This window comes from Sciurus carolinensis, chromosome 2, assembly GCF_902686445.1.
Source record: "Sciurus carolinensis chromosome 2, mSciCar1.2, whole genome shotgun sequence".
Taxonomy (NCBI): Eukaryota; Metazoa; Chordata; class Mammalia; order Rodentia; family Sciuridae; genus Sciurus; species Sciurus carolinensis.
In genome coordinates, this window is record NC_062214.1 from 171,714,711 (window position 1) to 171,729,894 (window position 15,184).

General features: G+C 36.5%; 1 protein-coding gene across 17 annotated transcripts in view; it reads right to left on the minus strand.

The window, feature by feature from the left end:
- Numb (NUMB endocytic adaptor protein) overlaps nucleotides 1-15,184 on the minus strand; it is a 166,733-nt gene that overhangs the window by 3,244 nt on the left and 148,305 nt on the right. For 15 of the 17 annotated variants that reach the window (XM_047540322.1, XM_047540325.1, XM_047540323.1 and 12 more), the window contains 5 exons: nucleotides 10,653-10,727; nucleotides 7,236-7,376; nucleotides 5,579-5,783; nucleotides 3,655-3,948; nucleotides 1,938-2,087 (listed from right to left, as the gene is read on the minus strand). In XM_047540322.1, the coding sequence (XP_047396278.1) occupies nucleotides 1,938-2,087; nucleotides 3,655-3,948; nucleotides 5,579-5,783; nucleotides 7,236-7,376; nucleotides 10,653-10,727 (865 nt within the window). The remainder of the gene's footprint in view (nucleotides 1-1,937; nucleotides 2,088-3,654; nucleotides 3,949-5,578; nucleotides 5,784-7,235; nucleotides 7,377-10,652; nucleotides 10,728-15,184) is intronic. The other 2 variants (XM_047540334.1, XM_047540332.1) reach the window with 1 other exon arrangement.

A 15,184-nucleotide genomic window follows, 5' to 3' on the forward strand; every position in this document is an offset into this window, starting at 1 on the left:
ACCACCAAAAAAAAAAATTACTTGAAACTTATGAATTATTTATTTCTGGAATTTTCCTATTTAATATTTTGAGATAGCAGTTAACTAAGGGTAACTGAACCCTTGAAAAGTGGAACCAGGAATAAGAGGGTACCATGTAACAGATGAGAAATCAAACTTGCTACTTTTTTCTTTTTTGCGGTGCGGGAGGGATTGAATTCAGGGCCTTGAGCTTGCGAGGCAAGGGCTCTACCAACTGAGCTATACCCCAGCCCCGCTACATTTTTATTTGCTTAACAAATTTGTAATTTGCTACAGAATTAATTTTATACATCTCTTTCCTTTTGGAAGATTTTCCCCCTTTCATAATGCTCATATTATCTCAAAGTGCCTATTAGTCTTTCCTCATATCGCTTTATTAAAATCTCTCAATGTTTCTTCTTCTACTCCAGGTAACTACACATCAGTTTCTATTCCTTCCCAGCTCTATCATATTTAGTATGGAGCAGACAGACAAGCACCTTCCCCTGCCTCTCAATATAAACACTCCCTCTTTAGAACTGAGCAACCATGCTTGTTGTGTTGATACTATTTACCCAGAGTGTCTGAAAAATACATCTCACCTATAGTCTGGGAGCACCTTAAAGGCAGGGAAAGGACTATGTTCCATCCAATTTTGTATACCCAGTGTCTTGTAAACAGGTAAGATGAGTAGGATATAATGGGTACTATATTCAGAAGATCTGAGTTTAAATTCTGGCTGTATGATTTGGGCAATTTACTTAACCTCTCTGATCCTCATTTTTCTTATCTGTAATGTCTATCTCAAAGGGTTGTTGTGGGAATTAAATAAGATAATGCATGAGTACTTACCACAATGTGGACTGTGTTAAGTGCTCAGTACAAATACATTGTGTCTATTATCATTAGTATTATAAGTGTTTGCTAGAAGAGATGAAAAGTTACTTGGAAACAAGAAAAGCACATGACTATAAAGATTTATTTAAAGAGAGAGAGAGGGGGAGGAGGGAAGAGAGAGAGAGACAGACAGACAGACACTGACTGACTCTGACTTGGGAGTCAAAGTATATAGTAGCTTCTTCCATTGGAAGAAGCTGTTATCTCCAGGGCAAAACTCTTAAGCTCTCTCTCAAAAGAAATGGGATGGGAAATAACAGAAACTCAAATTAGAGGTCTTTAATTTAAGTTACATACATTCTTTGTTGACCTCTGAGTCGATATGGACTATTAATTCAGTATCTCTGAAAAAAATCTTGTAGTAACTCTTCAATATCAAAGGCAAAATTTAGGCACTGTTAAAGACTATGACGTAACTAGAAAGCCAAAACAAGTACTTTTTTCTTTATGAGCCTCTGTGACAGGTAGAGACTAGGTGGGTCCAGGCCTTCTTGACCTTGGAACTGTTGACATCTTGGGCCAGATAATTCTTTTTTGTGGATGCTGTCCTGTGCACTGAAGGATGTTTGGCAACATCCTTTGCCTCTACCCAGATGTCAATAAAAATATCCCTTCTCCTTAACTTGTGAAACCCAAAAATGTCTCCACACAATGAATGCCAAATTTTCCCTGAGGTGGCAAAATTGCTCCTGGTTGAGAACCACTGCACTATAAAAAAGATAATGCTAAAACCAATCCCAATGACTACTGCTTCTCTAAAACTGGGATACTTAACAGTAAAGTAGCAAATAAAGAAGTGGGTTACAAAAGCTTCTAATATAAGTGGGTGAAAGATGATGGGCACATACATGCATATATGAGGAACACAGACATCTTAGGAAATAGGAAGGGGAACAGAGCACAAAGAAACTGTCAATTATGGAAAGTGACAATGGGTCTGACGAGCTTGGGGAAGCTCAGGATGCAGCTTACAGTTAGTGAGCAGGTACCAAAAGGACTAGTTTTAAAAAGAACAACTGAGCAGGTCAGATGGCACTAACCTTGGAAGGCAGGAGACTGTGGTGCCACCACTGTCACTGGTTTGGTCATTGGTGCGGAAGAGAAGGGGTCCTCAGAGGGTGTGCTGAAGGCATTGGTGATCTGTGAGCACAGGGAACTGATGCTCTCTGCCTCCCCTTCTACCTCTGGCACTGTAAAGCAAACAGAAAATGGTTCCAGAAAGAAAAATGGGATAATCCTGAAATATCAAAGTATGATACAAGCTGACATTTTACATTTTATCTCTTATTTATGGAAGGAAAAGGCTCAATTTAGGGCTGCAAAAGCAGCTTCAAAAAATTAGCTGACCACCACTGGCTTTTCAGATGGAAAAGTATAAAATGTCAACAATTCAGGTACTAAAGTACATCTTCTCTCCTTCCAAATCCTCAAACTTCTTTATTTTCTCTCATAACACTGTCAGGAATTTGGTCTTCTCCTTTTGTGTCAAGATGTTCAGCTGGATGGATCTTTCTGAGAGATGCCTGTAACCTGTTTGCCTTCCAACCAGTGCCCAAGGCTATATATAGTTGAGTCAAGTTTTGAAGCCACTAAGCAATTTTATCAGAAATATGGGGTAAAGTCTGGCACAGTGGTTGCTCAGTGCTTTTCTCTGTAATAAACTACAACAATGTCATCAATCTCATTTTTTTTCCAAAGCCATCAGTACTAAGTATATGAACTATGATAACAAGAAAAAATGAGCTGAAGTGTAAGACTCTAGAAACTTGTTCTAAATATTGGCTCTAGGATACTTTTGTATCACTGAGGAAGCTAATTACTTATAAGGGCTAAATTTTTGCACATCTGTGAGAATAGTTTTTGTTCCCCACCAGCCCCAGAGGGATACTGAAAAGAGATACTTGAAACATCTGGAGTTTCAGTTTTTAAATGAATTTAGAGTTGAAAAGACCCTCATTGATTATCTAGTTCAACTGTTCTTTAGGCCTAGTTTCACCTGTTAATTTATTTAACTCTGTACTTGTTTTATCAGTGGAAGTGCCTATTGATACAGAACTTCCTCACATTCTGTTAGAGCAATATCTTGCCATATCTCAGAGGGAAGTAAAATAGAGCCCAATAAAAGCACCAACCAGATCTAATACTTTAACTCTGGATCATATGATGAGGATAGAACTTAGGGGCTGGCTCACTGAAGAGTCCACATAAAGGCCTGTGTGGCAGTTTTGAAAGGTAATGGATAAATATGAGCAAGGCAACTGTATCTGAGGAATAACAGATCTTAGGTTTATACAAGAGACCTGTTTAGAGTTTCTTTCATTATGGAGCCAACCAGCCACAAGGACAAAGAACACTCACCCATTTCTTCTGGTTCATCTGCTGGTTGTGCTATTTAACTGAACATGTTTCTAAAGCCTCTTTAATTAATTTCTTCCTGGGTCCCAAGCGGCAGAATAAGAATGGAAACTTGAAACCCTTGATGTTTGTAAACAGGTTGACTGAGAAGTAATGCACTTATAATAGGACAAACAATTTCTGGCCTTGTGAGCAGAAATCATGGCTGTTATCTTTGTTGAAGAGAAATTAATGATCCCCTCCAAGGATCTTAATTTTTTCCCAAGGGAAAAAAGAAAAGATACAACCATCAACCAGCTTCACAGAGGAGTGGTGAGTTTAAATGGGATTTGTGTTGCCACTAGAAGTGATGATAATGCTTTAGTGCTAGAGTGCCCAGTGAATCAGGAGTATGCTACTTACCTGCATTTTTTATGGGGAAATCGGTCTTTCTCTGCATAGTAGAAGGCAACTCATTGATGCGTAGGGATAGTTGGCGTTTAAAGGGTGACATCTTCTGGCTTAGAGCAGGAAATCCTCGGAAAGAGCCTTGGCGAGCAAGCTGTTCAATTGGTGCGTGCCGGCGTGGGATGGCGTGAGGATTATTCATCTCCAGAGAGGCAGTGGCATCCAAAGTGGGAGAAGTGGGAGAGGATGGGGATGAGGCAGTGTTGCCAGGGGCCACTGAAGAACCAACAACTGTCTTATCTGTTTCAACTCAAGAAAATTAAGAGAAAGAGAACCTTAGCAACAATCTTTAAATATGTTGAGTTTACAGAGCCCAGGAAGCCAAAAGCCCTCATGCTTTTACTCATCTTGTTCTCCTGTCTCTCAAAAGATAGGTTAGAAGCAAATTCTCTATTTTCAGACACACAAAGGTTTTTGTGTCACATGGCATGCTTACTAAAACACAAATATTAAAAATTTATTTTCATGTAGTGATTATAAGTTAAAATTAATTTGGAACAAACAAAAAACCCAAAACACCTCAGTTTTAATTAACTCCTCATGCGAGGTTCTTTAAAGAATGATGGCTCATGGTTTTCAATGTTTTTTGGTGGAGGGTGACTCTGGGAGAGGCAAAGTCAGAAAGGTCTAAATAAATATGAATTTGAGTGGGTGTCAAAAATGTCATAAAGCAGAATCTTTAGATCATGGATAGTATGCATTTGTGGATGCAGATTAAAAGTTTAAAATTGTATTAAACCATGAAATAAGATTTTTTTCCATGTGAGTACCAGTTCAATCCCAGTCTGATTGTGGCAAATCTTTATCCCAACCTTCATGATCCTTTGTAGATCTCAAAACTCAATCTCTTTGTCAACTGCTATGTGTAGCAATATTATTTGGTGACATTAACCCATCAGATCCTAAATTTTCAGTTCTGGACTATTTCAACAAAATTAACACAGGTGCATTAATACGTTGGAAATCACAATCTAGAGCTTATATATATTATGTTAATTGTGTTCTATAATTATGTATAATAAAATTATGTATTTAAGTTTTAAAAGGTGAGCTACAGCTTGGGAAAATGGGACAAAATGGGTTAAATAATATGCTTTCAGGGTTGGTGTTGTAGCTATGGTAGAGTGCTTGCCTAGCATGTATGAGGCTCTTGGGCTTGATCTCCATACTGCAAAAACAAATCCAAAAGCTTTTAGTCTGAAAATCACTAAAGCATACTAAATAATATTTAGATAAAAAGTCTAGAATGATAGCATGATTTGTTTTGTTTTTGAGAGGGAGGTCTCACTCTGTTGCCCAGGCTGGTCTTTTTTTGTTTATTTGTTTGTTTTTTTGGTTCTGGGGATTGAACCCAGGGCCTTGTGCTTGTAAGGCAAATACTACCAACTGAGCTATATCCCCAGCTCTCAGGCTGGTTTTAAATTCCTGGACTCACATGATTCTCCTGCCTCAGCCTGAGTAGCTGGAACTATAGGAATGTGCCACCAAGCCTGGCCAGTATGATTTTTATTCTTTGGTATCCTAGCACAAATGCTTACAAGAAGTCACAGCCTGTTGTGGTGGTATGTTCCTGTAGTCCTCACTACTCAGGAGACTGAAACAGGAGGATGGCTTAAGCCCAGGAGTTCAGGACCAGTATGGGTAACATAATGAGACTCTCCCAGCCCCACCCCAAAAATCAGTAATTTTTTTTCTTTTTAGAATAAGTGTTAACTCTATTTATTTGATTATTTTTATTTGTTCTTTTTATATAAGTACATACCCTCAGCCCCAAGGGTTCTCTTTGAATATGAGAAAATATGTTCCTGATAGCTTCAAAATGTTAACCTGTTGGGGAGAACTTCATTAAATAAATACATTGTAGTAGAACAGATTTTACCTTTCTTGGCATCTTGCATTTGTTTCATGATCTCCTCTCTTTCTGCTTGTTCAGTGGCAGTTGTGACACGGAATGATCCTTCTCTTGTAAAGGTGGTCCGACTAGCATCAAAAGTGGCAGTCACTCCACACTCCTTCTCCCGCTTCTGCTTACGCTCTAAACAGGCTGCGAAAGCACAGCCCACCGCATGGCTCAATCTTTCACCCTGAAGAGAGCACAAGGTTCTTAAAGCTTTTTCAGAGTTACAGTACCAACAATGAAACACAAGTACATGTTTTTAAATAAGACAAAATGTTGCAAAATCCAGCTTCAAATTAAGCCGTAATATATTATATGCCAAATTAATTTAAATTATCTTAGTGTACAGGATACTTCAGAAGTACTAATAACTACAATTCTATTTATTGAGCTTTACTATGTTTCAGCAAGGCAGAAGTTCTTGAAGTGCACCCTCATTCCCCATCAACAGCATCATTTGGGAACTGATAATACACATTCTCAAGTCCCACCCCAGACCAAGTGAATGAAAAATTCTGAGTGGGGCCTAGCCTCCAGGTGATTCTGGTATAGTTGAATCACTGGCCTAGGAGATCCAAATAGCTTGCAGGGTTACCACTTGACAATAAAAGCAGTTTTAAAATTAAGATTTTAGGAAACTCTTGAACTCTGGATTTCATGAATGTAGTGCTGGCAAAATATACAGTGTTTATGGCTTGAGAAAGGAAGAAAAAGTAGTTATTTCAATTAATTTCTCAAAGCACCTCAGCTTTGACAATATTAGCTACAATTTTTCTAACAGTTATTGTTGGCCAGAATCTACATTAAGGGTGCTTATAATTATCTAATTTAGTTTTCACAAGTTATTTCCATTTATAGAGGTGAATACTAAGTCTTAGAGAATGTTAAGTAACTTGACCCACAGTAAGAATCAGAACCAGGACTGGGCCCCAGATCTAACTCAGGGTCTAAGGCTCCTGACATCTGTTTATACCATTGTCTCCAAGACCTTTGAAAAAAAATTTTTTTTTGCCAATTTTAGAGCATGGCCACACCACTTCACTTCCAAATTAAACTTTGGCAAGAGCTTTATTGAGTTGTAGCCTTTACAAGTACCTTATTCTGTCTGAACTTAAATAAATCCAGAAAGTACATACTCAATGCTATATGTCATAAGATCATCATCATTTAAGGGACTCGTCTTTTATGTCAGAATATTGAATAATTTAAATGAAGGATGAAATTACTCTTTATTTTAAAACACAGGTAGAAGTTTCAGGCTGGGGATATAGCTCAATGGTGAAGCATTAACCTAGCATGTGCAAGGTCCTGAGTTTGACTCTTGGCACCACACATGAAGACTACCATGCAATAATTTCTTTCCTTTTTTTTTTTTTTTTTTTTTTGGGTAACAGGGATTGAACCCAAGGACCCTTAACCACTGAACCATATCCCCAGCCCCTCCTTTTTTTTTTTTTAATATTTTATTTAGAGATAGGTTCTTGCTGAGTTGCTTAGGGGCTCACCAAGTGGCTGAGGCTGGCTTTGAACTTGTGATCCTCCTGCCTCTGCCTCCCAAGCTGCTGGGATTACAAGGTTATTGATACAACCTGGAAGGAGCTGAGAATATCCATGATGGAATACACATTGTTGGATTTACCGTGTCTTTGACAGCCATGAAGCAGTGACAGATCCAGCGCCGAGTGGTGCCATCACGACATATATAAGAAAAGGCTCTATCAAAGTTCCTATCTGGTGCACAAAAAGAAACTTTCTCTATAGTCTGGTCAACTATGAGGTCCTAGAAAATGGGAAGCACAAAGGAAGAGGACTCATGAGGTTAATCTCAAATAAACATAGGAGGTTCATTTTATAATACAGAATCCCTACATCAGATGCAACTAGGCTATCGGATAGATCTGTGTCCAGTAGTTGGAAAAGCAAGAATTTGACTTAGGAGACATCTTTATCTAGATGGCTCTCTTACTACTTCTACTTTTTTTTTTTTTTTTTCCTTTTGGTGGCCCTAGGGATTAATCCTGGACCTCACACATGCTAGGCAAATGTTCTACCATTGAACTCGATTCCCAGCTCTTTGTAAAATTTTATTTATTTTTAATTTTTATTTTTATTGGGTACTGGGGATTGAACTCAGGGGCACTCAACCACCGAGCCACATCCCCAGCCCTATTTTGTATCTTATTTAGAGACAGGGTCTCACTAAGTTGCTTAGCGTCTCATTTTTGCTAAGACTGGCTTTGAACTCATGATCCTCCTATCTCAGCCTCCCAAGCCACCTGGAATTACAGTATGCCACCACGCTCAGGTAAAATTTTAAGACATGACCTCACTAAGTTGCCCAGACTGGACTCAAACTTTTTTTTTTTTTTTTCCGTTGCTGGGGACTGAACCCAGGGCCTTGTGCATGCAAGGCAAGCACTCTACCAACTGAGCTATATCCCCAGCCCTGGACTCAAACTTTTGATTCTCCCACCTCAGCCTCCAGAATAGCTGGGATTATAGGCTTCTATTACTGTACTTTGTTTCATCTCCATTTCTAAAACATATTTTGGTTCATTATGTTTTAGACCTCTTTCATGGTAGATGCATGTTCAGTTTGATAATATATATAAATCAATGTTTAATCCTTTTGGTTTACTTGCAATATAAGCTAAAATATGATAATCATGCTCCTACTATCTTTTTTACACAAATTAGTATAATAATATATACTGTGCCATACCTTGCTTTTTCAACTAATAACATGCCCCATCTATGAATTTTTTTTAGTCAGGTACTATATTTTGCATATGTATAATTTCCATTTAGAGCCCAAAGCCAGATACTCAAACTGCAGAAACATTCAAAACTCATAGTTTCTCTGCTGAGATTTTCTAGTTACTCATTCAAGATCAGCATATTTCCTTTAACATTACTGAGTTATAATACCTACTTTAAAATTGTTGTTGTCTCCAGGTTCAGTCTCTATTGCTTTCTGTAACAAGTCATACTTTTTCTGTTCTTTGTATGTGAAATTATTTTACACTGTATTGTAGACTTTGTGGATATTATTTATAGAGAGTCTGGATTCTATTACATTCCTTGGAAGTGTGGTGTTTTTGGTTTTAGCAGGTAGTTAATTTGATTACACTCAAATGGCCAATTCCATCTTTTGGAGAGCCTCTTAAATCTCAGTTTTTATATTGTTGTCTGAGCTATTTAGAGTCTGCCTCACACCTGCATGGTTCAGAGATCAGAGATTTGGGTGGAATTTATAAACAGAATTTGGGGCTCCTCCTCTTTGGCTCTCTCATAGCTAGGATTCCCCCTTCACTTTCTGGTGGTTTCTGTTGCTTCAATTTCTGTCTTCTGTTTTTTTAGACCAGAATGACTAAGAGTTTTCTATTACAGTTTTGGCTATTTTGTATGATATATAGACTAGGGTCTGCACGAAGGGTACAAGCTCTGAAGTGGGAAATCACTTAGTGCCATTTCCTTCTTCCAAGTGTCAATTTCCCTCCAGAATCTGCCTGCTTTGGGTTATTCTCTAGTGCTTTCAAATAACTGGGTTGTTTTGTTCAGAGTTTACAGTTGTTTACAGGAGGATCAGTCCAATAGGAGCATTTGTGCAACCTTGCTGTATCTTTTGAAGTTACTTTCAAAAAAAATTTTAGTAATATAAATTTCATTTTCCATCCACAATTCATTTATTTATTCTTTTTTTTCTAAGAAACTATCCAGGATTTACTATATTCTTAAGGAGGTACACTTAAGTAGAAGCAAGGTAGACACAGGTGGGGAGATAGGATAATAAGGCAAATTGATAGTTTCTTGCTCAAAGGTTAGGGACCTCAAATTTTGGCTTCTGTACCATGGCAAATTTGAGCAGATCGTGGTGTGATCTTATCACAAACACTCATCCCAAAATTGTATTAGTCCCTGCTTATGGCTAAATATAAAGGTGGAAAGATGAATCCAAAAGTGACAAACCACCAATTACTACTTCCATGTGTTAAGAACTCAATTAATGACTGCAAGTGCTGAAAGCAGCCCACTAGGGGGCAGCATCACTTTCCAACTATAAAAGGAATACCCAGGATTAAAAGCAGAACAAATTTCACCCAAACACTAATGAAAAGGATACACATTCTTAAAAACAAATTGACTAACATGATCATTGTTTCCAAAAGTAATGTACTTAAATTTAATACCACTGCTTCTCTGGAATTAAAAGGAGTCTTAAGTGTAAACTAAACTAACTAAAATGCAGCTAATATTAAACCACTCAAAATTTATCAAGGAAATTTCCTATTTAAACCGTTCTTTACCTGACAGATGTTCTTCCTTCCAATGAAATTTGATTTTTTAAAAACAAATTTGTCATCTTGTTAAACTTTTTCACTATCTTAGGTCTTTTAGGGAATCTTTTTTTTTTTTTTCTAAACAATTTTTAGTTGTAAATGAACACAGTACCTTTATTTTTTTATTTTTATATGGTGCTGAGGATTTAGCCCAGTGCCTCACACATGGTAGGCAAGTGCTCTACTACTAAGTTACAATCCAAGTCCCAGGAAATCTTAATTAATGATTAAATGCATTTGCTTAAAATTTTCACTTATATTGGGTTTCCAGTTAAACAGCATGTTAATTAGTTTACCTATCACTTTCTAAAAATAGTGTTTTCTTAAGGAACAAGAAGAAATTTCAGATATAGCCTGTCATATTAAATTTTTTTTTTAAATTATGGTAAAAGGTACACCATCTTTTATATTTGTGGGGGTGAAAATTTTTTAAATATGTAAGAGTAAAAATAGAACTCAGATTTAACATTAAATGCTAGTGCTTACTACGTTAAACATGCTATGTCATGTAGAACAAAATGTTGAGACAATTCCATTTTTTGTAAGGTAAATGTGTAACTAAATTGGTTTCCTGAACATTAAAAAGTCTCTTAAAAGACTGTACTTTGGACAAGGTGGAAGGATATAGTGTTTATAACAGCTTAATGGTGGCATATTTGATCATTAGGGATAAAAAATTTTATGAGAAGTTATATTTAAGCTTATAAAAATCTTACCTTAGTTTTTTCATCCACAACTCTGAGTCCATCTGCTGATACCCACAGGACTGCTTTCACTGCTTTCTTTCCAGTCTTTTAAGAGAAACCAAAAAAGGGGAGGGAGAGAGACACACATATATAATATTAAAAAAAAAAGTCATCTTCCACAGAAAACACTGACTTCTGCTTTCCAAAAGTGGCAAGTACAGACGAAGTCCAAGTTCAGGAGGGGTGCCCAAAGCCAGATACTCAAACCAAACTGCAGAAACATTCAGGAAAAAACAAGCCAAAGCCATTATTTTAGAAACACAATGGAAACAATAAGATAAACTTAAGTAAGGGGGGAAGGGACAGATGGACTCAAAACCAAGATATCACATTCCATAAAGGGTAAAGAATTTATAACTAGATTCTTCACCCACTTAAAAAATCAACCAAGAAAACCAAGAGTCAGATAAATATTAAATATTAAATACATAAGGAGTTACACCACAAGTAGCTTCTACAAATAGAGTAGAAAATCAAAGGTAAGTCTAAATGCTGATCCTTCCACTATCCTCTGACCCCAATGTGAATAGTACGATCCTTGGTTACTTGAAATTTTCATATTAAAAATGGCAAGAAGTCTTCATTATTCTACTAGCCATCCTTAAAACACACTATTTAGCCTCTCAAGTGTAACATAAAACTTTAGTTTTTAATTTGACATTAACTATATGGAGACATTTTGGAAACACAGGATAATTTAAAAACTAAGGGAAAAAACCTCTTATTACATGAATTTTCTTTATGTTGGCTAAATTTTTTTTTGTACACAAGAATCATATGAGAACTGATATTGGATTTCTCCTATGATGGAATGCAATGGTAATTTAACAAAGTCCTTCTCAATTGTTCGAAGGATACAAGCAAATAAAACAAAAGTAAAACAAAGGCCAAGAATAGGTATCAGATCATCATAGAAATACAGATCAAAAGGAAGCTGGTGCTAAGTTTGGAGCAGCAGCCTCTAGATGAGACAAGAGAATACCCCAACTACCATTCTCCTCTACATGTGCCCAAGGCCAGAACCCTTGATAATGGGAGGCACAGTCTTATTTAAATGAACTGTTGTGGTCCATTCCAGAGGTTCACCAACACCACACATTTGATGAATGCTTATAATAAATTGTTAGCAAGTGAAAATACTTAAAAAGTTCATAGTCCAGTGAAAGGTGATACTTAGATAAACAAAAATACAGTAATAAATGTTATAGTAGAGCTGAAGACAAGGTCCAATATGCCAGACAGCAGGCACAGTCAAATCTATTTGTGGAACTGGAACAGGCTATTTCAGAACCTAGGTTCTGAAATAATTTTTCTTCATGCCCTAGTATGGGAGTAGGGATGTAGAGGCGTAATAAAGGGGATGCGCAAGGTAGAAGAATTGGAAGACCTGAAAGCAAACAACACACAAGTCTGGGGCTCTGTAAATATTTCAAACTGCATGAAAGTAGGCTGAGTGAGTGAGGAATAGTGGGAGAAAAGTGGTAGGAAAGACCTCGTCACGGAGGGCCTTGTATGCCTGCTAAGGATCTTTTGTGGGCAATTAGAAGCTATTGGAGCAAGTGAAACACAAAACAGATCTGCACCTTTAAAACAACTTTGGCAGCAATGTATGGGTTGGAAAGAGACAGAAAGGGAAGCAGGATGACTAAAAGATTGGATGTGTGACAAAATGAGGGTTGAGCTGTCTTGGCGATGGGTATGGAAATGAGAAGGCTTTAAATGGTAATATAAGGGAGGAGCTGAGCATTTTTTCTGAATTCCTAGATTGGGTAACTGGGTGGAGAGGGTACTATCAACAAAGAGAATAGAAGAGATGTAAAAGTCAGTTTGAGAGGGGAAGAACAGGAACAATTCTTTAATCATTGAACATCCGATTGAGCAAATCCCTGAAACATCAGAAAAGGAATGGATGGACAGATATGCACACTCCAGTCAGTTCTGTTTCTCTGGAGGACCCTGACTGATAAAGAAGTAGATATTAAACTAAAATGGTTGAGAAGTAGACGAAAGGCAAGAAGAGTCTATGAGTATTAAATACTTCCTTTAAAAAGATTTTCTGTAAAAAGGAGGAGAGCTACAGGGCAATGGGTATAAGCAGAAGATCAAAGGAAGTGTGAGAGATGTGTGATAAACTAGCATGTTATACTAGATACAGAATAGGCTTTGGAGTAAGACAAATAATAGTCTGAATTTTGTGCTGATATTCATAAGCTAAGCAAGTGATATAGCCCTCTTAGATTCAATTTCTTCATCTATAAAACATTTGCAAGTTAAATGTATTACAGATTACTTACAGTACCTAAAATTTAAATAGGGTAATAAATAATTGGTAGTCATTTATCATCATTACATTACTATTGAAAAACTGAAAAATCCTCCCAATAGTAAAACTTCTTGAAAGAGTTACTTTCAACAATGGTGAAAATTGATCATGTTTAATACACTGAGTGGGAAAAGCCAGTGCAAAGATGGAGACATGAGGCCCAGAAAAAAAAAAAAAGAGTAATTCAGAAAACAAATTCCTCCACGAGGCAGGATGGTATGGAGCTAGAATACAAGTTGTAGATACGCAGAAGGGTGTCCTTTCCTTCATAATGGAGAGATGGCAAGAAAAAGAATAGAGATGAAGACAGATTTATAAAGGAAGTGGCATGTTGGAGAATTATAATCCAAAGAAGCATAAATCTATTTGTAAAGGAGATGACATTAACTGCTTTACTTTGCTGGCATGAGAAAGGAAGGATGGCAGTATGAAACAGTAAAGATTTAGAATAGCAGTCCTAGGGGCAATATAGCATATAGTAACCAAGAACCAAGCTGTTGTCTGTGTTTGAATTCTAATACGACCAAGAGTAAGTTACTTAACTTAGCTATATTTCAGTTTTTACATCTGTATAATGATGTTAACAATTTCATATATCTCATGAGAGAGTGATGATAAAATGAAAATGAGTTCATGTATGTAAAAGGTTTAGAACTAGGTTGGTCATACAATTTACTGTCCACAGTGGAACCCCTTTGAAAATGAAAAGGGGCACTATTAAAATCTAGGAATGGTGTTATGTTGGGCTGTTCCAGGCAATCTGGGACCAAAAAAAAGGTCACCCCATCAACAAGGTTAACTGCCCATTTTTAACTAATAGTTATGTAACATTTAATATTTTGCTGAAAGGTAAGTTCTCTGAGGACTTTGTTTCCCTCATCTGTATTGTTCTCTGCTGTATCCTGATCTTAAACAATGCTTGGAATGGAGTAGGAGTTTAAGAAATATTTGTTGAAAGAAGAAATCTGCTAACTATCTGCTGTAAGAAATGGAAGATGGCTATCAACAAACACAGAAGGCTGCCAAATGGCACTGAAAATCCTGTGTAAGACACTTGAGTTTTATCAGTCTGCATGTTGTATAATTGTAGTCTGCAGTGTTCAGCGTTTGAGGAAAGAGAGAGGACTACTTCAAGGTTGAAAGACTGAAGGTGAGAAAAATAAAAGGCCATTTTATAATGGGACTGTTTTCCAGTTAGCTTCCTTATAATATTCAGACAAATAGAACATATTCTTGGCCCAATTTTATGGTTATGAAAACTTCTGTGCCTTTTGAGATACGCCTTGGTATGGTATTGTACTAATGTATTAGTGAGAAGTTGTTTTTGTCATATTCATGGTCTCTGCTATTTCTAAACAGGGAAAGATAACATGAATTCTTTTTGTATTTATTCATATATTTGAGTGCCAGTTCTTGAATGTCACTAGAGTTTGCCTCATTACACTTACTTCAGTTAGGTACTGAGATATTAATATTCAAAGATGCTTGTAGCTGATATTGTCTAGATTTTCTCTTAGATATTTTATAATAGCAACACATCTGTATTATTTGTAAACTTTTAGAGTCTTTCATTCTGATAATATAAACTAAGATTCCTTGACACTTTTAAGAAAAGATAAAAGTCATAGAATCTGAAATTTTTTTGCTTTTGTTTACTTTAAAACTATCTACTTAAACCACTAATCCAAGGAGATCAGGTCAAAGTTGGCTAACTAAAGGGATGGGGGAAAACTAACTCAGAGTAAATATGAAATGAAGAACTACATACATTTTAGTGGTATAAATACCCCTTTAGGGTAGCAGTGATAAAGTAAATGTAAGATATTAGCAATTATTTCATAACCACCATTCCAACAGTTTTTATTGTTTGTCCTAGTTATACGTGACAGAATAATTTTGATTCATTATACATAAATGGAGTACAACTTTTCATTTCTATAGTTGTACATGATGTAGAGTCACACCATTTGTGTACATGTACATGGGGTAATGATGTTTGTCTCATTCCACCATCTTCAACACATTCTATTTTAATAACAACTTTGAGTTTACAGGGGGAATTCATGCTGAGTAGTGTCAATGTCATGAAAGATTTCATAATAAAGATAAATTTGCTAATTCTTAAAAGAAAGAAAATGGATCTAACATGGACAGAACTTTTATAACTTAGAATTTAAAC